We start from the raw sequence: 23,089 nt of genomic DNA on the forward strand, positions 1-23,089 counted from the left end.
ATCTGAAGAGTAAAGGATCCTGTTATAAATGAACATGTGCTGTGTGAAAGAAAACAAAGGGACATGTTCAATGGACAATGTTTGTGCTGTGTGAAAAGCAAACAAATGGACATTTGAGTGTCTGCTGTAGGATCAGCAGTGTCGGCCCAACAGTAGGTTGGGAAGACTTCTTAGGTAGTTTCCAGCGTGAGAAGGTAGCCGCCCACAGAGGCAAGGATTTATTTTGTCTTTTATTTTATTTTGGCTGTTTTGACGCTTGCAATTATGTGAAGTAAATTGCATGAATAAATCAGTCTTGTTTTCAACCTCTGCTCGGCTATCTCTCTGTGAAAACGCACCCCCAAAGGGGTCACCCATACGCCTACCACCGAGCTAATCCCTCACATATGGTGGAGGTATGCAGTGGGCATAAGCAGAGATCCCTGCAAGGAAGTGCAAATGTTTGATGAACTTTATCTGGTGCATGAGATTGCACAATCTATGTGTGCAGGAGAGAAGATCCTGACAGAAAAAAAAAAGGTGTTTTAAAGAGACAGCGGTCTCAAAATTATTTGATGAACTTTGTTGTGTCTGGTGCAAGTGACTGCACAAACTGTGTGTGCAGGAAAAGAGATCTTGCAAGAGAGAGAAAAACTACATGTGTTAAAGAGACAGTGGTCTGAAAATTTTTTGCTGGACTGTGAAAAATTTGTTTGTGGAGTTATTGAAGATGGGGCGTTCAAAACGCCTGAAGAATGCAAAGATAGATGAAATGAGAGACCGGATTCTATGGATGGAGGGGATGTTACCGTCTGAACCAGCCCCATCCATGCCTAAAGAGAGTCTACTAAAGAGGAAGGTTGTTGTCCCTAGCAACACTGATGAAACTGCTATGGAGACGCAGTGTGCTCAGATGAAAAGTAAGCTCAAAATGGAGGAGATGTTGAAACAACTGATTATATCAAATACAGCTCAACAGCAGGCAAATGCAGCTCAACAGCAGGCAAATGCGGATTTTCAGCGGAGCTTTGCAGCTCAACAAAAGGCTCATCAAGAGAGCATGGCAGGCTGGAAACAGAGACGCCAGCAGCCAATGGAGGCCATCGGTTTGGAGGAAACCGAGTATGTGTGCAGGGCTGAGTTGGATGCCTTGCAACGGAAAATGGAAGAAAAGGAACAAGCCTTGGAATTGCTTAAAATGGAGCATAGAAACTTGCAGGAAATGAATGAACTACTCAAGTCTCATGTGTTACAGTGGGAAGAATCCACTGCTCTTCTTTTGGTCGAGTTGCAAAAACGCAGAGAGACTATAATGGAGAAAGATACCATCCTCATGGAAAAGGAAAGTGAAATTCAGACTTTGCAGAAGCAAAGTATGGCTGATATGTTGGAGTTGCGTAATCAGCTGGAAAAAAGTCTTCAGTCTTTGGGAGCTACAAAAATAGACCTGCAGGAGTCGCAGGAACAGAATGTGGCTCTGAAAGCGACATTGTCTCTCAGCGACAAAGAGAAAAGTGAAAGAGAGGCTAAATTACTGAGTACTGTGTATGAGCTCACCACTTTGAGCAATGTGGTAGATGAATTACGTGCAGACTGTGAAAGTTGGAAAGGTGAAGCCCAACGTTTCCAGCAGCAGTTAAAGGAGAAAGAAGCCTGTGTGGCAGAATTACAGTCTCATTCCCAGAAACTAGCCAATGAGGTGAAGGCTCTTATGCAGGGAAAAGAAGATTGTGAACATAAGAGGGAAAAAGTAGAGGCACAGCTTCTGGAATCGCAAGTCAAGGTGTCAGAAGGTGACCGATTGTGTGCTAAGCTGTCAGAGAAGGCAAACCGACTGCAGGTTGAGTTGGACAATGTTACAAATCAGCTTTCTCAAGCAGACAGAAAATCTAGAGAAATTGCGGAAGATTTTTCTATCTTGGAATCGCAGCTGCAAGACACGCAGGAACTCTTACAGGAAGAGAGGTGTCAAAGGCTGAGTTTTAGCACAAAGCTCAAACAAATGGAAGATGAGAAAAATGGCTTCCTGGAACAATTAAAAGAGGAGGCGGAAGCAAAGAAAAACCTATCAGAGCAAGTCGCAACATTGCAAGCTCAGATAGCGGATATGAAAAAACGCATGGAAGAAAGCGTTGGTTCATTACAGTGTGTTGAAGATGTGAAAAAGAAGTTTGATCAGATGCTTGGTGAAGAGAAGACTGTGTCTGCAAAATATGCAGAAGAACGCGACCGCGCAGAAGCGGAGGTGCGTGATAACGAGAGCAAAGCCCTGTTCTTGGCTCGCTCTTTGGAGGAAGCTCTAGAGTGTAAGGCTGAACTAGAAAGTGTTAAACAGCTGCGTACAGAAATGGAAGAATTGGTCAGCTCCAAGGATGATGTTGTGAAAAGCGTTCAGGAGCTAGAAAAGTCTAAGCGAGCCTTAGAACAGCAACTAGAAGAGATGAAGATTCCGTTGCAGGAACTGGAAGAGGAATTCCAGGCAACAGAGGATCTGTCCCAAAGAGGGGATAGTGTGCCTGATGCAGTTTTTAAAAGGATCAGTGTTTTGGGGTCTGTCCTGAGTGAGCCTCAGAAATGTGATGACACGTGGCTTGAATCACCCCTTTGGAATAAACCGTTCCTTCAAAAACTTCAAGCATTGGAAAATGTATCATTAGAGCTTCAGCAAACAAAAGAGTTGTGTAAGAAATGTGATGATTTCTCAGTTCAGGCTGAAAACCTAGTGGAGAAAACTAAAGCGGAGAAAACTAAAGCAAGTGATATAAATCTGGGAGAAAAAAGCAAACGCCATCTAGTGGAGAAAACTAAGGCTGTTGGTGAAAACGTGAAGCAAATGAATAAGTGCCTTTCAGGGAGTGTTTCCAAAATGGAACTGGTGAAAGACGGGTGGCAGAAGTTTGATCGTGATCTTGAGATACATTCCATGTGGAATTCAGATAGAGAAAAGGAACTAGGTGACCTTGAGCGGTCAAATAGTTCAGCAGAAAGTGCATTGAAGAAACCTGTAAAAGAATGTGTTGCAGTTCCATGCTTCTTCACTGATGCAGAGAGGAGGTCTATAATGGATACCACCCAGATCGCTGGGTTCAACTGTGTTGTTGCCTTTAACCCCTATGTTGGTGGAAGGAAAGTTGATGATGTTCTGGTTGGCTACTTCTGTGAAGAGTTTGGCAAGAAATATAAACTGAATATCAAATCAAATAGTAGGCCTTTACTGCGACTCGCTCAGGAGGGCGAAAAGTTTAAGAAGTTGATGAGTGCAAATGCTTCAGATCTGCCTATGAATATGAAATGTTTGAATGATATTGATATCTCTGGGAAAAGGAACAGGGGTCACTTTGAAGAAATGTGTGACAGCCTGTTGTCTCAATTGGAAAATCCTCTGCACAGCATCTTAGAGCAAGCAAAGCTCAAGAAGGAAGATCATTCCCTTTTACAACAAAAAGTCAATGATTGTGTACAGCTGTATGGAGAGGCAACTCAAGTCACAGAGGGATGTCAAGAGTCCCTACTTGGAACAAAGCTTAGTGAAGCAAAGGTTCTCAAAGTTTTGTGGAAAACATTTATGGATTGCAGAGAGAGGCGTCTTAAGAATGTTGAAGACATTAAGACTAGCCCAATTGAGTTGCCTATGGATCACGGTCCTCCATGGTGGATTGGACAGACGGTTATGAGGGACAAGCTGTCTGACATTTATGAGAAAGCTGTCAATGAAGATGACAGAAACGAGAAGGAGCAAAATTATGCCAAAAATGCAGTTGAAGAATGTGTATATGAGATGAGAGACAAACTGTGTGGCATTTATGAGAAATCTGTCAGTGAAGATGACAGAAACAGTTTCATCCGGAAGCTTGAGGATAATAGGAGGCTTATCAGTGAGTCAGCAGTGCCTGACACATGCGTGCCTGGAAATATGTGTCCCAACCCTAGGGTTGAAACAAGAGGGGGGGGTATGTGACAGGAAGTCAGGTAAATCTGGGAATGTAGTCACTGAGAGGAGACACATTCCCACCTGCTTTGAAAAGTTCACTGATACTATAGGGTGTTGGCTGCAAAAAGAGCCAGCAGGAAGTTGAAAACCATTCAGCTGTTCAGAATGAGGAGATCAAGGCCTCTATAATTTGTCCAGAGAAAATCTATTGAGTGCTGCCTCCTGTCGCCGTGTGGGCTGGGAGAGGAAGGCAGACATACGTGTACCTCCCGACGCCGTGTGGGCATGGGAGAAGGACTGCTGCCTCCTGTCGCCGTGTGGGCTGGGAGAGGGGGACAGTCGGATGTGTGCCTCCCGACAAGCTGGTGAGCATGGGAGAAGACCCCCTACAGCGATGTGAAGCTAAGGAGGGTAACCACGAGTGAAGACGTCTCAAAGGTGAGAAGACAAAGTGTTCCATGTGAAGAGTGTGAAGAGTAAAGGGACCTGTTAAATGAACTGTGTTCAATGTGAAGAATCTGAAGAGTAAAGGATCCTGTTATAAATGAACATGTGCTGTGTGAAAGAAAACAAAGGGACATGTTCAATGGACAATGTTTGTGCTGTGTGAAAAGCAAACAAATGGACATTTGAGTGTCTGCTGTAGGATCAGCAGTGTCGGCCCAACAGTAGGTTGGGAAGACTTCTTAGGTAGGTTCCAGCGTGAGAAGGTAGCCGCCCACAGAGGCAAGGATTTATTTTGTCTTTTATTTTATTTTGGCTGTTTTGACGCTTGCAATTATGTGAAGTAAATTGCATGAATAAATCAGTCTTGTTTTCAACCTCTGCTCGGCTATCTCTCTGTGAAAACGCACCCCCAAAGGGGTCACCCATACGCCTACCACCGAGCTAATCCCTCACAATATATATAGACACACACACAGTATATATATATATATATATATATATATATATATATATATATATATATATATGTATACATACATACATACTTTAACTTATTTATAGTTTTTTATATAGTTTTTTATTATATTATAGTTTTTTATATAGTTTTTTATTATATTATAATTTATGATTTGGGGTTTCAAGCTTTATTATGCCCGAGATGTTATAAAGAAGAACGCACAGAAAAAAAAAATCATATGTGAGAATTACATGCAAAATAATGGTACCGCTTTCAGCACCTAAAATCCGAAAGAATCATACCGCCAGGGAGGTTAAATCTGATTGTTAAACTTTTTGAGCTAATCACCTTTTTCGAGTCACTAAATACACAATAAGGGATTTCTCTCCTCCCTCTTCTCTTTCCCAGTGGACCCCCTGAGCTGCCCCTCCTGTCAGGCGGTTGCGTCCAAACTCCTCGGACTCCCCGTGGACCATCACATTCTAAATCACAGGGACATGGGTATCCCCAGCACTTAGTACCTAGGTACCCAATAGCCAGGCCTGAGAAAAGTCATCTCATGGACGTCTGTTGGATCTATAGACATTAGATGGGAAAATGGTGGCAACACAGACCCTTTTCCTTCAGGCCTCCTGTACAGACAATGCCTGGCGTCTCATCTCATCAGTAACGATGCAGCAGGATAACAAGCTGTACTAATGGTGTCATTCGTCATACGGGCTCACCTCTGGAGAAGTTAATATTTATTTGTGCAGCTTCAGTAGCAGACACACTGGAGGTCTGCAGGCGAACATTTATCACACAGACACATGTAATGGTCTCCTTAAATTTTGTAAGTGAGAAAAAAAGGCAGAGCTATTAAGAAATGTGACATGACAGGAATTAATAACAATGCGGTTAAGCGCCCAGCTGCTCCCCCCATCACTGTGCTGAGCGCAACCTTACAAGAGGTGAGACGGCTAAATGTGGGGAGCCCATCCATCTATAAAGTGACGTGTCAGTCAGAAGATACCACAGCAAAGCTTAGAGTTTAAAGTGAACTTGTCATTTTTAGACATCCTTCTATAGTGGCCTGGAAGTTATACTAATCCTCTGGCTTCAATACTTTCTAAATCCTTACCGCCATATTTGTTCCAGGTCAGTGACCCAAAGGGCTTGGTTTTCTAAAAACAAGTAGACTGTGTGCTTTGCAAGTGCAGTTGCTCCAGAGCTTAGAAAATGAGGAGAAGCTTCATTTTGAAAAAATACCCAATCACATGCAAAGAAAAAAACAGCATTTTTGCTTGCACATGATTGGATGATGGAAGTTAGCAGAGCTTCCCCTCATTTACTAAGCTCTGGAGCAACTGCACTTGCAAAGTGCACAGTCTATTCCCCTTTAGTACAGCAACCCCAAAGTTTTAAAGGCATCTCACTTACCACATGTCCAGACAGGTGGAGTATTCTGTGGAACCCAGCAGCACGTCTGGAGGCCTGTACCAAAGTGTTACTACCTCATTAGAGTAGGTGTGGCTGGGGACTGATTTGGCTCGAGCAAGACCTGCAGGAGAAAAGGAATTCCGGTCACAAAATATTTCTATATAATTATTATTATTATACTGGATTTATATAGTAAAAAAAAAATAACAATATCTTTGGCTAAAATAATGATAATAAATCGGGAAAAAAAAAAACTTATGAAAAATACACATTACTTTTAAACCTGAACTCCAGGGAAAATTGAAAACGACCCCTGCGTCTGGGCTCCTTTTGCACTGCAAGGGTTAATGCTAATTATTTTTAAGGGTACTATTAAAAAAATTTAATTACTTGATTTCTGACCCCCTGGCAGTTGGCACTCTTGTCTTTCCTCCAACATCCAAGACCGTAGAGGGGCTCATCATCCTCACATCAAAACCAGGACTGCTGGTTTTGCATTGTACGTGAAGACGTCATAGCGCAACCAACGGTGCACTGAATACAAGTGGCTTTGGCTGTAAACCCTTACATATACCTGTGCTGTATTGTGGGTGTGGTTTATATATATATATATATATATATATATATATATATACACACAAACCTCAAAAGGACTCTTACCTATGTTAATTTTATGCAAGATCACCTTGATATTTGGGGAATAGCCGGTTTATCTAATTTAGCATTTCAAAGAGCACTTTGTTTACATAGTTTAAGTGATTGTAAAGTCTCCTTTTTTTTTTTTTTTTTAAATAACAAAACAGGTTATACAGTTGGTTTTGCACAGAGCATCCTGGATCCTCCTCTTCTCGGTCCCTTGTTCCTGCTCCTGTCCCCTCCCTCCTGTTGAGTGTCCCCCCCCCCCCCCCCAAGCAAGGAGTTCATTATGGAGGCACCCGAGCCGAGCTGCAGCTCTGTGTATCCATTCAGACTCGGTGCTGCTGTTCGGCCCCGCTCCCCTCTCTCTCCTGATTGGCTGACTTTGATTGACAGCCGTTGGAGCCAATGGCGCCGCAGCTATGTCTCAGCCAATCAGGAGGGATAGTCCCAGGCAGCCGAGGGACTCGTGGACATCGCTGGATAGAGATGGGGATCAGGTATTAGGGGGTGCTGGGGAGGCTGCTACACACATAAGGCTTTTTATCTTAATGCATAGAATGCATTAAGATAAAAAAAACCTTCTGACTTTACAACTCCTTTAACCACTTAAGCCCCGGAAGATTTTACCCCCTTCCTGACCAGGGGGTATTTTGCGATTCGGCACTGCGTGAATTTAACGGACAATTGCGCAGTCATGCGACGCTGTACCTAAACAAATTTGACGTCCTTTTTTTCCCACAAACAGAGCTTTCTTTTGGTGGTATTTGATCACCTGTGCGATTTTTTGATCATGCGCTATAAACAAAAAAAGAGCGACAATTTTGCAAAAATAACAATATTGTTCACATTTTTTTATATGAAATTCCCCCCCAAAAAAATGTAAAAATCAACATTTTTTAACATTTTAGGCCAATTTTTAGGCCAATCAAAAGCGTATTTTGATTGGTTTGCGCAAAAGTTATTGCGTTGACTAACAAAGGGAAAGATTTTGTCATTTTTGTTGTTTTTTTTTTAACGCGTAATGGTGACGATCTGCGATTTTTTTTTTTGTGGGACTGCGACATTGGGGCGGACAGATCGGACCCTTGACTGACATCTTTGACACTTTTGGGGGTACCAGTGACATTACTACAGTAATCAGTGCTATACATATGCACTGTTACTGTAAAAATGACACTGGCAGTGAAGGGGTTAACTTTATTGGAGAGGGAGGGGTTAAGTGTGTCCCTAGGGGCGTGTTTCTAACTGTGATTGGCTGTGGCTACATGTGTAAGAACAGTGATCAACGGTCCTACATAGTAGAACCGTTTGATCACCATTCTTACACAGGGAAGAACGACAGGCGGCTTTGTTTACAAAGATCGCGAGTGCCCGGCGGACATCGGGTCCGCCGGGCACACACGCGGGGGGAGGGGGGGGGGGTCTGTGACCGCGCGGGAGCATGCCTCAAGGGGCGCGCGCTCGCTCCCAAAACCCTTACAGGCTAGCGACGTAGTACTACGTCGCTTTGCCTGTGAGGGGCTGACCGCCGCAGTAAATAGTCGTGCGGCGGTCAGCCAGTGGTTAAGGATGATAAAGAATGTGATTTGACCATACAAGAAGTATGTATTGATGGTATTCCTAGGAATGGCATTCATAGGGAAACTTGTTTACCTGGTAAACACTAGTAACTTTAAAAATATTATTTCCAGTAATTGCAAGTAGCGTCTTTTCATATTAATATCAAAAATGTTTGGGCAGCCAATCAGAAACTCCTTCCAGGTTTTCTAACTGGTATTTTAGAGGGAAGCTTGAGTGGATATATTATTCTTCATGATTAGGAAAGTGCAAGTTTAGAATGTAGTATACATTATTGCATACATGGAAGCTACCTAGGTGCATATTATAGATTGGACATCTTATGCTGGATAATTAAAACAAAAGTGACCAGCGCTATGGATTAATAAGGTGAATGCAGAAACAGACGGTGTGAGCTGCCAACAACCAAACCCAACAAGTTGGGTTGGAAATAAAATAGTGCAAGTGGGCTTGTGAACGGCGCTACCGTTTTTCAAGAAATAGCAATATTATATTTGCTTAGCGTGAATGGTGATACCACTTAATGTGTGCCGTGAATAAATAGATAAATAAATTTTAAAGTGCAATCTTATAAAATGCTGTATAAAAATATTGTGTAAAAATCAATAAAAATAGATTATATAAATGCCTTGTATCTTAAATTATTGGTGATAAAGTGCATAAGTGCTAGTGCAAAGAAAGGAGAGACACAAGGCTGAAATAAATTAGTGAATTTTATTTAAAAAAAGACCAGGTGAAACATATATCTATCCTCACTATGAACCAAAGGTGATGGTGTTTGGTGAAGAGAAAAGAAGTAAAAGCTGCTGTGAGCAAACGAAAAAAATGTATACTGAAGTGACTAGCGGTCACGCAGGTTGTTGCAACCCGAATTCATCACATTAATTCATTTATCCTATTCATCTTACACCTATTAACTTCAGTATACATTTTTTTCGTTTGCTCACAGCAGCTTTTACTTCTTTTCTCTTCACCAAACACCATCACCTTTGGTTCATAGTGAGGATAGATATATGTTTCACCTGGTCTTTTTTTAAATAAAATTCACTAATTTATTTCAGCCTTGTGTCTCTCCTTTCTTTGCACTAGCACTTATGCACTTTATCACCAATAATTTAAGATACAAGGCATTTATATAATCTATTTTTATTGATTTTTACACAATATTTTTATACAGCATTTTATAAGATTGCACTTTAAAATTTATTTATCTATTTATTCACGGCACACATTAAGTGGTATCACCATTCACGCTAAGCAAATATAATATTGCTATTTCTTGAAAAACGGTAGCGCCGTTCACAACCCCACGTGCACTATTTTTTTTATCTTATGCTGGATGGTGTCGTGCATGGATATGCAAACTGTGGCCCTCCAGATGTTGCAGAACTACAAGTCCCATTGGCATAGCAAGCCTCTGACAGCCACAATCATGACACCCAGAGGCAGAGAGGCATGATGGGACTTGTAGTTTTGCAACAGCTGGAGAGCCACAGTTTGCATATCCCTGTAGTGTCTTCTATGCTTGCTATGACATGAATGATAAATGGGACTCTGAAAGCTGATGTTCGTTGTAATATTAACAAATACTCTGCTGGATTTTATCACCCGTTGGCAGTACCTTGTGGACTGTTATGGAATATGGAATCTAATCAATGCATCTCTCCATGAAAGAACCACTGAACTTGTTGCTACAGAGATTTGTTTTACAATAAATATTAGTCATCCAACTATATACAGTGCCTTGCGAAAGTATTCGGCCCCCTTGAACTTTGCGACCTTTTGCCACATTTCAGGCTTCAAACATAAAGATATAAAACTGTAATTTTTTGTGAAGAATAAACAACAAGTGGGACACAATCATGAAGTGGAACAAAATTTATTGGATATTTCAAACTTTGTTAACAAATAAAAAACTGAAAAATTGGGCGTGCAAAATTATTCAGCCCCTTTACTTTCAGTGCAGCAAACTCTCTCCAGAAATTCAGTGAGGATCTCTGAATGATTCAATGTTGACCTAAATGACTAATGATGATAAATAGACTCCACCTGTGTGTAATCAAGTCTCCGTATAAATGTACCTGCACTGTGATAGTCTCAGAGGTCCGTTTAAAGGGCAGAGAGCATCATGAAGAACAAGGAACACACCAGGCAGGTCCGAGATACTGTTGTGGAGAAGTTTAAAGCCGGATTTGGATACTAAAAGATTTCCCAAGCTTTAAACATCCCAAGGAGCACTGTGCAAGCGATAATATTGAAATGGAAGGAGTATCAGACCACTGCAAATCTACAAAGACCTGGCCGTCCCTCTAAACTTTCAGCTCATACAAGGAGAAGACTGATCAGAGATGCAGCCAAGAGGCCCATGATCACTCTGGATGAACTGCAGAGATCTACAGCTGAGGTGGGAGACTCTGTCCATAGGACAACAATCAGTCGTATACTGCACAAATCTGGCCTTTATGGAAGAGTGGCAAGAAGAAAGCCATTTCTTAAAGATATCCATAAAAAGTGTCGTTTAAAGTTTGCCACAAGCCACCTGGGAGACACACCAAACATATGGAAGAAGGTGCTCTGGTCAGATGAAACCAAAATCAAACTTTTTGACAACAATGCAAAACGTTATGTTTGGCGTAAAAGCAACACAGCTCATCACCCTGAACACACCATCCCCACTGTCAAACATGGTGGTGGCAGCATCATGGTTTGGGCCTGCTTTTCTTCAGCAGGGACAGGGAAGATGGTTAAAATTGATGGGAAGATGGATGGAGCCAAATACAGGACCATTCTGGAAGAAAACCTGATGGAGTCTGCAAAAGACCTGAGACTGGGACAGAGATTTGTCTTCCAACAAGACAATGATCCAAAACATAAAGCAAAATCTACAATGGAATGGTTCACAAATAAACATATCCAGGTGTTAGAATGGCCAAGTCAAAGTCCAGACATGAATCCAATCGAGAATCTGTGGAAAGAACTTAAAACTGCTGTTCACAAACGCTCTCCATCCAACCTCACTGAGCTCGAGCTGTTTTGCAAGGAGGAATGGGCAAAAATGTCAGTCTCTCGATGTGCAAAACTGATAGAGACATACCCCAAGCGACTCACAGCTGTCAAAGTATTGACTTAAGAGGGCTGAATAATTTTGCACACCCAATTTTTCAGTTTTTTATTTGTTAAAAAAGTTTGAAATATCCAATAAATTTTGTTCCACTTCATGATTGTGTCCCACTTGTTGATTCTTCACAAAAAATTACAGTTTTATATCTTTATGTTTGAAGCCTGAAATGTGGCAAAAGGTCGCAAAGTTCAAGGGGGCCGAATACTTTCGCAAGGCACTGTATAACAGGTGATACACAGAAATTAAACAAATCCTCCTACATAAGTTGTACCTGTTTATCTGTAGCCCACTCTCCTCTACATTTGTTCAGAGTCCAGAATTTAAACAACTCATTTTTAATGGCACCCCTAGAAAAAAAAAAAATTTCACTACTTCTAGCGCGACTTCGTAGTGAAAGTAAACTGCGGCTTTCAGTACGACTTGTCCCTCGTTATAGAGGGAAGTCGCACTGAAGTCGGCTCAAAAGTAGTGCACAAACTACTTTTGAAGTCGCCACAACTGAAGTCGCGGCAGTGAAAACGGGCCCGATTGAAACAAATGGCTTTTGACTTGCTGTGCGACTTGACATGTGTCATGTGACATGTGTCGCACTAGTGGAAACCGGGCCTTAACCCTTGTAATGCAGAAGGAGGCCCAGTGCAGAGTACTTCTGAATGGAGTACAACTTTAATGTTTTTTTAGCTTTGATTTTGAAAGACATCAGCTCTATATAAATGTTATCTATGTCTTTTTAGGTTTAGAGTATATAGTACAACATCTTTCATTTTGGCTAAAGTAAAGAATGATTAAAACCAGACATTTGTTTCATTGGAAAAATATATCATTATTTCCTGCCCTGCAGATACAACTTACAGAAGAAAAGTCCTCTTAAACTCTTGTTAAGCTGCAATTCTACTGATTCTGGTCCACAGCCCCACTCCTTGGCTTGGACTACTAGTGGCCATCCCACACTGATGATGTTCCTACTGACTCTCTGCTCCATAGTCCAGTCTACGGTATGTCCTTCTGCTCCATTCTATCAGCTTACAAGTTGGACATGCCCACAGCAAGCTTGATTTTAGACATGCCCACAGCAAGCTTGATTTTAGATGGCATAAAGCAACTCATTGTAAAGACTGATATCAGATAGCATATATGGAAATATTATTTAAAGGGAAAACAAACCAGCATAAAATGTATTATTTGATAAACTGCTAAGAACATTCGTCACTTCTAGATGTAAAGGTTTTATACAATTACAAAAATTATACATAAAGCTTTTGATGTGCAACCACCTACATAAATTGCTACCATAGACAAAGGAAGCAAACTGCCATTTTTACTGGTGGGACTATCAGACAGAAAGTGTAATAAAAAATTCCCAAATCTAATAGGTAACGCTTATTTTAAATCTCTCCTGTTCTAATGACCCTCCAAGAGATTTGTTTTCTTGGCTCAGACCTGGTCACCTAAGGTGTTATGAAAAAGAGAAACAGGAAAACATGCAAAGATGCCAATTCATGCATGTGTATCTGGCTGTTAGAGAAACGGAGACGGAAAACAGTTTATTTAAAATAAATGGGAAGGAGGACCTAGTGCCACATCTGCTAATGTACAATAATTATTTAACGGAAAGAAATTCAGACTTTTGAGGCACCATTTACAACAGAATAAATATAAAATGTAAATTTTAATTTATGCAAGAATTAAAAATAAATTTGTATGAATAGAAATTTCAGTTTTCTACATAATTTGTTATAAGTGGTGCCTCAAAAGCTCAGATTTCTTTCATTAAGAGTCAGGTCACACCAAGGCGACACGACTCTGTACTACTTCGGGGGTGACTTGTTCATTACCATGCACCACGACTTCGGAGCGACTTGCATGGACTTCACATAATGGAAGTCTAGGCAAGTCGCTCCGAGGACACCCCGAAGTAGTACAGGACCCTTTTTCTAAGTCGGAACGACTTGTGTCGCTCCTATTAGAACGGGTCCAGTAGCAGTCAATGGACTGCGAGGGAGCGCGACTTGTCAGGCTGACAAGTCGCCTGACAAGTCGTGCTAGTGTGGACCGGGTCTGAAAATAATTTGTTTGTTTTTTTCTTTTTCCTTTTTTTTTTTTTTTTGTTTTTTACAGAAAGAGTTGTGTGACCATTTTAGATATAAAAAGTGCATTACCCACTTTGTGGAAGTGTGAGCTACTGAATCCTATGGGCGAGGACATAAACAGAGATGACTGCTATGAAATAAATGGGAACAAGTAGATCTTATTTCCCCAACGTATATCAACTTTCAACATCTTAAGGGAAACTATCAGGATTTTGCATCAATCTTATTTATTTGAAATTAAAATGTATAACATATTTGTTATTTTTTTTTTCTTGCTGTTTTTTAAATCCTTATTTTACAATCAAATATAATAGTGGTTGCACCCACCACGACACATAATTCAGAAAGCATTATGGGTTAAACAGAGGGTTTATATATAGGGTTGTGGGATTTAAAACCAAGACAAAAGCACAAACCACCAAGCCATCATGCTGCCCATAACAGCAAAGTATAAACCGACACACTTCATAGATCAATAACCCTTTGTCAAGTCATTAAAGAATCTACTGGAACAGCCACATACTTAGGACTCATTTTTCTCTTTGAGGGAACTTTCACTTATGACCTATTGTGACCGCTGACTGTCCTATGGGAACTGGTGACAATACAAAGCAAGCACTACAAGATAAATGTACACCTTCTAGGGCTTTTCTCATCCAATCGATTAAGCTAATCTGCTATGCATACATGGAAATTGATGACTATGTAAGTATCAATCTATTGCTCACCCATCCCTGAGCTCACTCACATCATACAGTCCTTTGAAGGACAGGGTCAATACATTGATATCTTTCCTCCAACGCTCTATGATCTGTAAACATACATAACAGAAAATGCAACAGATATACCCAGAGAATTCCAACATCAGTGTCTTTTGATAAGACCTTCTTGAATGTGCTTTATAAATGATTAACCTGACCAACACAGCATTTTCCATAAGGTTCAGACCCAAGTCTTTAATACCACTTCTGTATTTTCCACATAAAAGCCAATACAATTTTCTCCAGGATGTTTTACAGTTGAACCAAAAGAAGAAAAATGCCAGGAGCTAGAGGTTTTTTTTTTCTAGAACTTTGTAATTGTTTTGTGAATGCATGCTTGACCCTTTCCCAGCAATAAAACCAGGTGCTGGGACGATGTAACTTCAGCACAGGGTTTACATTATATATTTTTTTTTCAATCAGATAATTTTTATTAAAGAAAAAATTGACACTACAACAAGATAGGTACAATAGTCAAAATTCAAACGCACACATATAAACCAGAACATCATATCTATGGTACATCCATCAATACAAATATATATGATCATTATTCATCTCTGTACAAAAATACCTTCATCTCGTCACATGCACATACTCTAGTATATAACTATTTTTTCCATTTTAAATCCTAACTAACTACATTCTTAACACAACCCCCCCAAGAAAAAAAAAAAAAAGAGAAAAAAAAAAAAAGAGAGAAAAAAAAAAAAAACCTCTGCCAAGATCGGTATATACTCAAGATCAATATAGTTTTCTCCTGACACATTACATGACATTATTCTACCTTTTAGGGTCTCTGAAAGTCGACCGTTTTCTAAACTTAAGGAGGTATGCCTCCAAAAATTCTATTGGCGGCCAGCTGTGCCGGGGGCCAACCCAGGAAAAGCTAGCCATTGTTCCCTAATACGATCAAATTTTCTAGAACTGCCTCTATGTTTGTATGTGAGATATTCACAAAGTAGTGTTATATTCACCTCCTCAACCCGATCAGAATGACTGGGGAGAGAAGGAGAAAGCCACTTCCTCGCAACAAGCTTTCTGGCTAAAAAAAAGCATTCCAATTATTGCCGTCTGTATACAGTGCCTTGCGAAAGTATTTGGCCCCCTTGAACTTTGCGACCTTTTGCCACATTTCAGGCTTTAAAACATAAAGATATAAAACTGTAATTTTTTGTGAAGAATCAACAATAAGTGGGACACAATCATTAAGTGGAACAAAATTTATTGGATATTTCAAATTTTGTTAAATAAAAAACTGAAAAATTGGGCGTGCAAAATTATTTAGCCCCTTTACTTTCAGTGCAGCAAACTCTCTCCAGAAGTTCAGTGAGGATCTCTGAATGATCCAATGTTGACCTAAATGACTAATGATGATAAATAGAATCCACCTGTGTGTAATCAAGTCCCCGTATAAATGTACCTGCACTGTAATAGTCTCTGAGGTCCGTTTAAAGCGCAGCGAGCATCATGAAGAACAAGGAACACACCAGGCAGGTCCGAGATACTGTTATGGAGAAGTTTAAAGCCGGATTTGGATACAAAAAGATTTCCCAAGCTTTAAACATCCCAAGGAGCACTGTGCAAGCGATAATATTGAAATGGAAGGAGTATCAGACCACTGCACATCTACGAAGACCTGGCCGTCCCTCTAAACTTTCAGCTCATACAGGGAGAAGACTGATCAGAGATGCAGCCGAGAGGCCCATGATCACTCTGGATGAACTGCAGAGATCTACAGCTGAGGTGGGAGACTCTGTCCATAGGACAACAATCAGTCGTATACTGCACAAATCTGGCCTTTATGGAAGAGTGGCAAGAAGAAAGCCATTTCTTAAAGATATCCATAAAAAGTGTAGTTTAAAGTTTGCCACAAGCCACCTGGGAGACACATCAAACATGTGGAAGAAGGTGCTCTGGTCAGATGAAACCAAAATCAAACTTTTTGGCAACAATGCAAAACGTTATGTTTGGCGTAAAAGCAACACAGCTCATCACCCTGAACACACCATCCCCACTGTCAAACATGGTGCTGGCAGCATCATGGTTTGGGCCTGCTTTTCTTCAGCAGGGACAGGGAAGATGGTTAAAATTGATGGGAAGATGGATGGAGCCAAATACAGGACCATTCTGGAAGAAAACCTGATGGAGTCTGCAAAAGACCTGAGACTGGGACGGAGATTTGTCTTCCAACAAGACAATGATCCAAAATATAAAGCAAAATCTACAATGGAATGGTTCACAAATAAACATATCCAGGTGTTAGAATGGCCAAGTCAAAGTCCAGACCTGAATCCAATCGAGAATCTGTGGAAAGAACTGAAAACTTCTGTTCACAAACGCTCTCCATCCAACCTCACTGAGCTTGAGCTGTTTTGCAAGAAGGAATGGGCAAAAGTTTCAGTCTCTCGATGTGCAAAACTGATAGAGACATACCCCAAGCGACTTACAGCTGTAATCGCAGCAAAAGGTGGCGCTACAAAGTATTAACTTAAGGGGGCTGAATAATTTTGCACGCCCAATTTTCAGTTTTTTATTTGTTAAAAAGTTTTAAATATCCAATAAATTTTGTTCTACTTCATGATTGTGTCCCACTTGTTGTTGATGCTTCACAAAAAATTACAGTTTTTTTTTTTCAAATATATGATTTTATTGTAAAGGTTGAACCAGATAAACAGTACAATACAGTGTAATGTAACCAAAACATGTAAATCACCGAGGTAAATAACACATAAGTAGGAGGAGAGCACGCATATACGTGCTGCTAGTGCAAAGGTCAGGACAAATACTGAAGCATCGACAGAAGAAAACAAGTGCGTCATGTAAGCATCTACAAATACAAATAACCAAGTTTCCGGGGCACTAGGCCCATGTGGAGGTACTTAAGGTTGTCGTGCGCCAGCACCAAACAAGTGGTAGTGACCAATGCAGGCTCATCGTCTGCGCAGCACAGATCCAGTTCAAGGTTCAGCAAGTAAGGCTAAGACCGCAATAGAGAGATAGAGGGAGAACAAGAAAGAGAAAGAGGAGGACAGGCAGAGAGGGGGACAAACACACATCAACAGGGGGGGCGAGGAAATAGGGAGGGAGGGGGGGGGGAGGGAGGAAGGGGGGGGGCCGCTCCGCACTGGCTCCCGGGGACCACTCCCTCCGCAGATGACTTTCTCGTCCGGATTCAGGAACCCAACAGAGATGTTCCCCGTTCCGACAGGACGAAGACCTTCCAGTATCCCCATACCTTTTCATATTTCTCACGTTGGTGGAGCGCCGTGAGGGTCAGATCCTCTAGTCTATTCACCTCGACCAGCCTCCGCATGCAGTCCCTGATGGTGGGCGATCGGGAGGTCTTCCAGTACTGCGGGATGCAGGACTTAGCCGCACAGAGGACATGGGGCACAATAGAGAGTTTATATTTCCTCAGAGGGATGCTGGTGCGCTGCAGGAGGAAATATTCTGGCGTGTCTGGGATAGTATGTTCGGTCAGATCTCGCAGTAGGGAGCCCACCGCGGTCCAAAAGTCTCGCAGTTTCGGACAGGACCAGAATACATGAAGCAGAGTGCCCCTGCCTTCCTGACAGCGCCAACAGGTGTCTGAGGTCCCCGGGAAGATTTTGCTCAGACGGGAAGGGACCCTGTACCACCTGGTGAGCAACTTATAGTTGGACTCCTGCAGTCTGGTACAGGTCGGCGTCTTTAGAGCTATGGTGCAGATGTTGAGCTTCTGCGTCGGTGAGAGGGAAATCTGGAGATCTTGCTCCCATTTGGAAAGGAAGGGAGGGGTGAAATCCTCCGGTGGGGAGACCAGAAGGTGATAAGCCTGAGACAACGTGTGCGGGAGCATTCCCTCACCTTCACAAAGTACCTCAAAAGCGGTCAATTCCCTGTTGAAGAGGTCAGGTTCCGGCAGGGAGAGGAGAAAGTGGTGCAATTGCACTGCCGGCCAAAAGGTGAGGGCAAAGCGCCCCGTCGGGTCCGATAGCTCCGCTATGGAGGGCCAGCCACCTGGGCACGTAAAGCGAGACGCCACTCTCCTATCACGGTCTACCAGCGGTTGGAATGTTCGACCCATCAGGCCCGGAGAGAACGCCGGATTCCCCAAAATCGGAAATAGCGGAGAAGTCGCAGAAGAAATAGCAGGGTTAAGGAGGACCGGGGCCAACACAGAGAGGGTAGCCCCAATCGTAGGGTGGGATACTAGAGTGGGTGGCCAGTGTCCCTTACACCAGGGGGCGCCTCCTAGGGGTATCGTAGATTGCGCCAATTCCAGGCCAACCCACAACTTGTATGCTGAGTGCCTGCGCCAGTCGAGAAGGCGACCGAGGTGTGTTGCCAAGTAATATTTGTGCACATCCGGCAGGGCCAGGCCGCCACAGTGCTTGGGCAACGTCAAAAGTGCCCGGGACAAGCGTGGGGTGCCCGTGGCCCAGATGAACCGCACAAAGAGAGAGTGCAGCTGTTTAAAAAAGGCAGACGGAAGCTTAATTGGGAGGGCCTGGAGCAGATATAAAACCTTAGGGAGGACCGTCATCTTCAGCAGATTGCACCTCCCGAACCAGGAATGAAGGCCGGTTGACCAGGCCTCGAGGAGGCGGCGGACCGTGACGAGCAATGGGGCGAAGTTGAGCTCGTAAAGCTTCGAGATAGTCGGTGCCATGCGGGTGCCCAAGTACGTGAGCGCCCCTTGGGTCCAGCGGAAAGGCAGAGAGGAAGAGATGGCGGCCATCAAGGTCGGGGGGACAGCGACCCCCATCGCCTCAGATTTACCGAAGTTGATTTTCAGGTTAGCATGTGTACCGTATAGCGCCAACTCCCTGAGAAGGTTAGGCGCAGAGACGACAGGGTTGGTCAAGGAAAACATCATGTCGTCTGCGTACGCAGAGACCTTACATTCAATGTCCCCAACGGCCAGACCGGTGATGTCTGAATTCGCTCTCACCCTACACAGAAAAGGCTCCAGGGAGAGGGCGAAGAGAAGGGGGGAGAGAGGGCAGCCCTGGCGAGTGCCATTGGAGATCGAGAAGGAGTCCGAAAGGACTCCATTGCACTTCACCTGAGCAGTCGGGCTCGAGTAAAGATGCCCAATCCAGGACAGCATGGTGGCACCGAGTCCCACAGTACGCAAGGTGGACGTCATAAACCTCCAGCTGACCCGGTCGAAGGCCTTTTCGGCGTCCGTGTTCAGAAAAACGCAAGGGGTATTAGTGAACCGGGCAACATGAATGAGGTTGAGGACCTTGGTCGTGTTATCACGAGCTTCCCTGGATGGTATAAAGCCGACCTGGTCCAAATGGACCAAACGGGACATATAAGGTCCAAGTCGATTCGCCAAGATTTTTGCGAACACTTTCAGGTCCACATTCAATAATGAAATCGGGCGATAACTGGCGCAGGCAGAGGGGTCCTTTCCCTCCTTCGGGATGAGGGAGATGTGCGCCCGAAGGGAGTCCCTCGGGAAGGCAGATTCCCCAGATCCTAGAAGGTTGAGCCATTTCACCCAGTGGGGGCCGAGGGTGGGCAGAAAAGTGGTAAAGTAGGGCAGCGTGAAGCCGTCAGGCCCAGGGGCCTTCCCCGCCCTACAGGAGCCTAGAGCGCCCTGTAACTCTAGCAGCGTGATCGGGGATTCCAGCGACTCACGGTCTTCCGCCGCGAGGGAGGGCAAGTGTGCTGAGGCGATATATTCCTCCAGATGAGACGCGGGGGACACGGAGGGAGGGAGATTGTATAAGGCGGAAAAAAAGTCGCGAAAGGTCGCAGCAATCTGCCTCGGGAGGGCAACCCGCTGTCCCGTCGGGGACTGAACGTGTGGGACGTAATTAGCCAACCTCTGCGCCCGAATGGAAGATGCCAGCAGCCGGCCACATTTGTCGCCAGAAAGATAGAACTTCTGACGAGCCCTCTGCAAGTCAGCCTTAGCCTTCATAAAGAGAATGTCATGAACCTTTTGGCGGAGGGCAATCAGTTCCAATTCCAATTCTCTCGAAAAGGATCGCTTATGCCTAGTTTCCAGGGCATGGATCTCACCCAACAGCTGCTCCAGCAGCTGCTGGCGCTGTTTCTTGAGACGGGAACCGTGCTTAATAAAAAGTCCCCGCACTACCGCCTTGTGGGCCTCCCATATCATGCCCGCGTCACAGTCATCCGGGTCGTTTACCCGAAAGAACTCAGAAAGCTCACGTTGAATCTCCGCCTGTACCTCGGTGTTCTGGAGGAGCGAGTCACTCAAACGCCACACCCTGGACCCCATCTCCGATCCCTTAGTCAGGGAGTAGGTCAGGGAGATGGGCGCATGATCCGAAAAGGTCATGGATCCTATCGAGGTGGACCGTACCGCGTGGAGTTGGCGGTGTGGTACCAGAAAATAGTCGATACGAGAATATGTCTGATGGGGTGGGGAATAGAACGAGTAGTCCCGCTCCCCCCCATGCTGGAGTCTCCAGACATCCACCAGCTGTGCACCATGGAGGGCTTGCAAGAACCTCTTCCGGTGCCCGTGGGGGATTGAGGACGACCCCGAGGAGGTGTCTACATCAGGCACTAGTGGTAGGTTGAAGTCGCCCCCTAGAATGAGCTGCCCCTCCTGAAACGTGTGCAATTTCTCCAAAACACCTACCACGAAGGAGGCCTGTCCCTCGTTAGGAGCGTACACGCACGCGAAGGTGAGGCGAGCCGGGCCCAGAGTCCCTTTCAAAAACAGATAACGGCCCCCAGGGTCCACCAACGTTCCCTCACAATGCCAGGGGGCTTTAGCAGAGAGGAGGATCGAGACTCCCTTAGATTTCGCCACGGTGTTAGTGGCATGGTAGGCAAAGGGATAGAAGCGGTTCTTAAGGAGTGGAAGGCGATCGTCCCGAAAGTGGGTTTCCTGAATGAAAGCTACATCCGCCCTGTTGCGGCGGAGTTCATTGAGGAGGACTTTCCGCTTCTCGGGGACGTTGAGCCCCTTGGCGTTCAAAGAAACAATGTGAATGGCGTCCATGAGCCCGTACGGAGCGGGAGGTACACACAAACAAGAGGGGGGGGGGAGAGGGGGGGGGAAAAAGGGGCAAGGGTGAGGAGCAGATAAGAGTGGGAGTAGGAGGGGAGAGAGAGAGTGCAAGGGAAGGAGAGAATAAGAGGAGAGGAGGAGGTAGCAAAACTAAGAAGCAGAAATTACTGCACGAACGCCAGGAGGCCCAAAGCCTACCTGGCGTCAACCTACTGGGGGTCGAGGGTTGGAGAAGGACAGACCAGGAAATACAAAAAACGGGAAAAATGGAACCCAAGTCCGGATGCCCAGCCCACCCAGCACTGCGTATGTGTATAGGAGGGAGAGTAGAGAGTAGAAGGCGAAGGATGTTAGGCACCATCATGAGAGAGAGAGACCTATCAGAGAGTAACGCATGGAGGATAGAAGTCGAAGACAGAAATGAGGAAAAACAGCGTGTTTGGAAGGGGAGGGGGCAGGCCGAGAACCCCATAGGGCCCGGCCAGCACCCACAGTAGCATCAAGGCACACAATAAAACAGGTAGCGTAACCACGGCTATCTGCGTCTCCGCCAAGAGGCCCACAAAGGACCAGGGGCAAAGGACCCCCCCCGCTCTGGGGCATGCGAGGATCGCAGGAGCGAACAATGTAATAAACAATAACAGCAAGAACACATTAACCCCGGTAACAGATCCCTAGGAGAACAGGTGCAGGTCCCCACAACAGGTCTCCCCAAACCCCCCCCCCATCCCACACAACCCACGGAGAGTCCACAAGCGCCCCCCCCCCCCAAGCACCCACCCCCGGGACTCCATGAGCATCACTGCAGACGGCAGCGCAGGCCGCAGATGCGGCGGGTATACAAAGTGGGGGCCATATAACGGTCTGCAACAACAGTCTTGGCGGTGCCCAGCCCCATCATCCCCCGCCTCGGGCAGTGGGGGCAGCGGGCAGAGTAATTGCCAGTCAGTGGGGGGCAGCAAGGCCAGTCCGTGCAGGCGGGTGAAGCAGGGGCATCCGCGGGGGGGCACACCCCGGGCAAGAGAGGGGGGGGGGTACGGACAACAAGCAAACCTGAGTCAGATGGGCATCCGCAGGGCAGGGTGAAGGAACCAGGGATCAGTTCAGCCAGCTGGTGGGCCACCTCAGGGCATCAAAGAGGGTGCGGGATGGAGGGCAGACACAGTCAAGGTTCTCTATGTGCTTCAGGTGCCCTGGGTCTGGAATTCCGTCGGGAGCGGTGAGGACGTGGAGATCCCAGGAAGTTCCCGGAGGAAGGCGGTCTGCGATCCGACGGCCTGGGCAATAGGAGGAGCCAGTTGGGTACCTGGATGGGGTCAGCTTCCAAAAAGGCGAAGAGCGCAGGGAGCTCCGCTCGGGAGCGGAGTGTGAAGGAAGAGTTCGGCTTGCGGAAGGTGACAGAAAGCGGGTATCCCCATCTGTAGGTGGCGCCGCTGCGGCGAGCCAAGTCCAGTAGAGGTCTCAGCAAGGCCCTTCGGTACAACGTGGCCCTGGAAAGGTCCGGCATCAGTTTGAGGGCCGCTCCATCAAAGTCCAGGGTGCCCACATCCCATGCTTTTCGGATGATAAGTTCACGGTGGGCAAACCTGTGCAGGCGGCACAGCACGTCACGCGGCCTGTCCGGATCCGAGGAGCGCGGGCCCAGCGCTCTGTGCAGGCGGTCAAAGTCCATGCGGGGGGGT

The 23,089-nt window shown here is 44.9% G+C and overlaps 1 protein-coding gene across 2 annotated transcripts in view; it reads right to left on the reverse strand.

Annotated features, from left to right (window-relative positions):
* CDK14 (cyclin dependent kinase 14) overlaps positions 1-23,089 on the reverse strand; it is a 786,329-nt gene that overhangs the window by 368,830 nt on the left and 394,410 nt on the right. For both annotated transcript variants that reach the window (XM_082258252.1, XM_082258251.1), the window contains exon 9: positions 6,234-6,354. In XM_082258252.1, the coding sequence (XP_082114378.1) occupies positions 6,234-6,354 (121 nt within the window). The remainder of the gene's footprint in view (positions 1-6,233; positions 6,355-23,089) is intronic.

The sequence above is a fragment of the Pelophylax lessonae genome, assembly GCF_965119305.1.
Source record: "Pelophylax lessonae genome assembly, chromosome: 5".
NCBI classification, from domain to species: domain Eukaryota; kingdom Metazoa; phylum Chordata; class Amphibia; order Anura; family Ranidae; genus Pelophylax; species Pelophylax lessonae.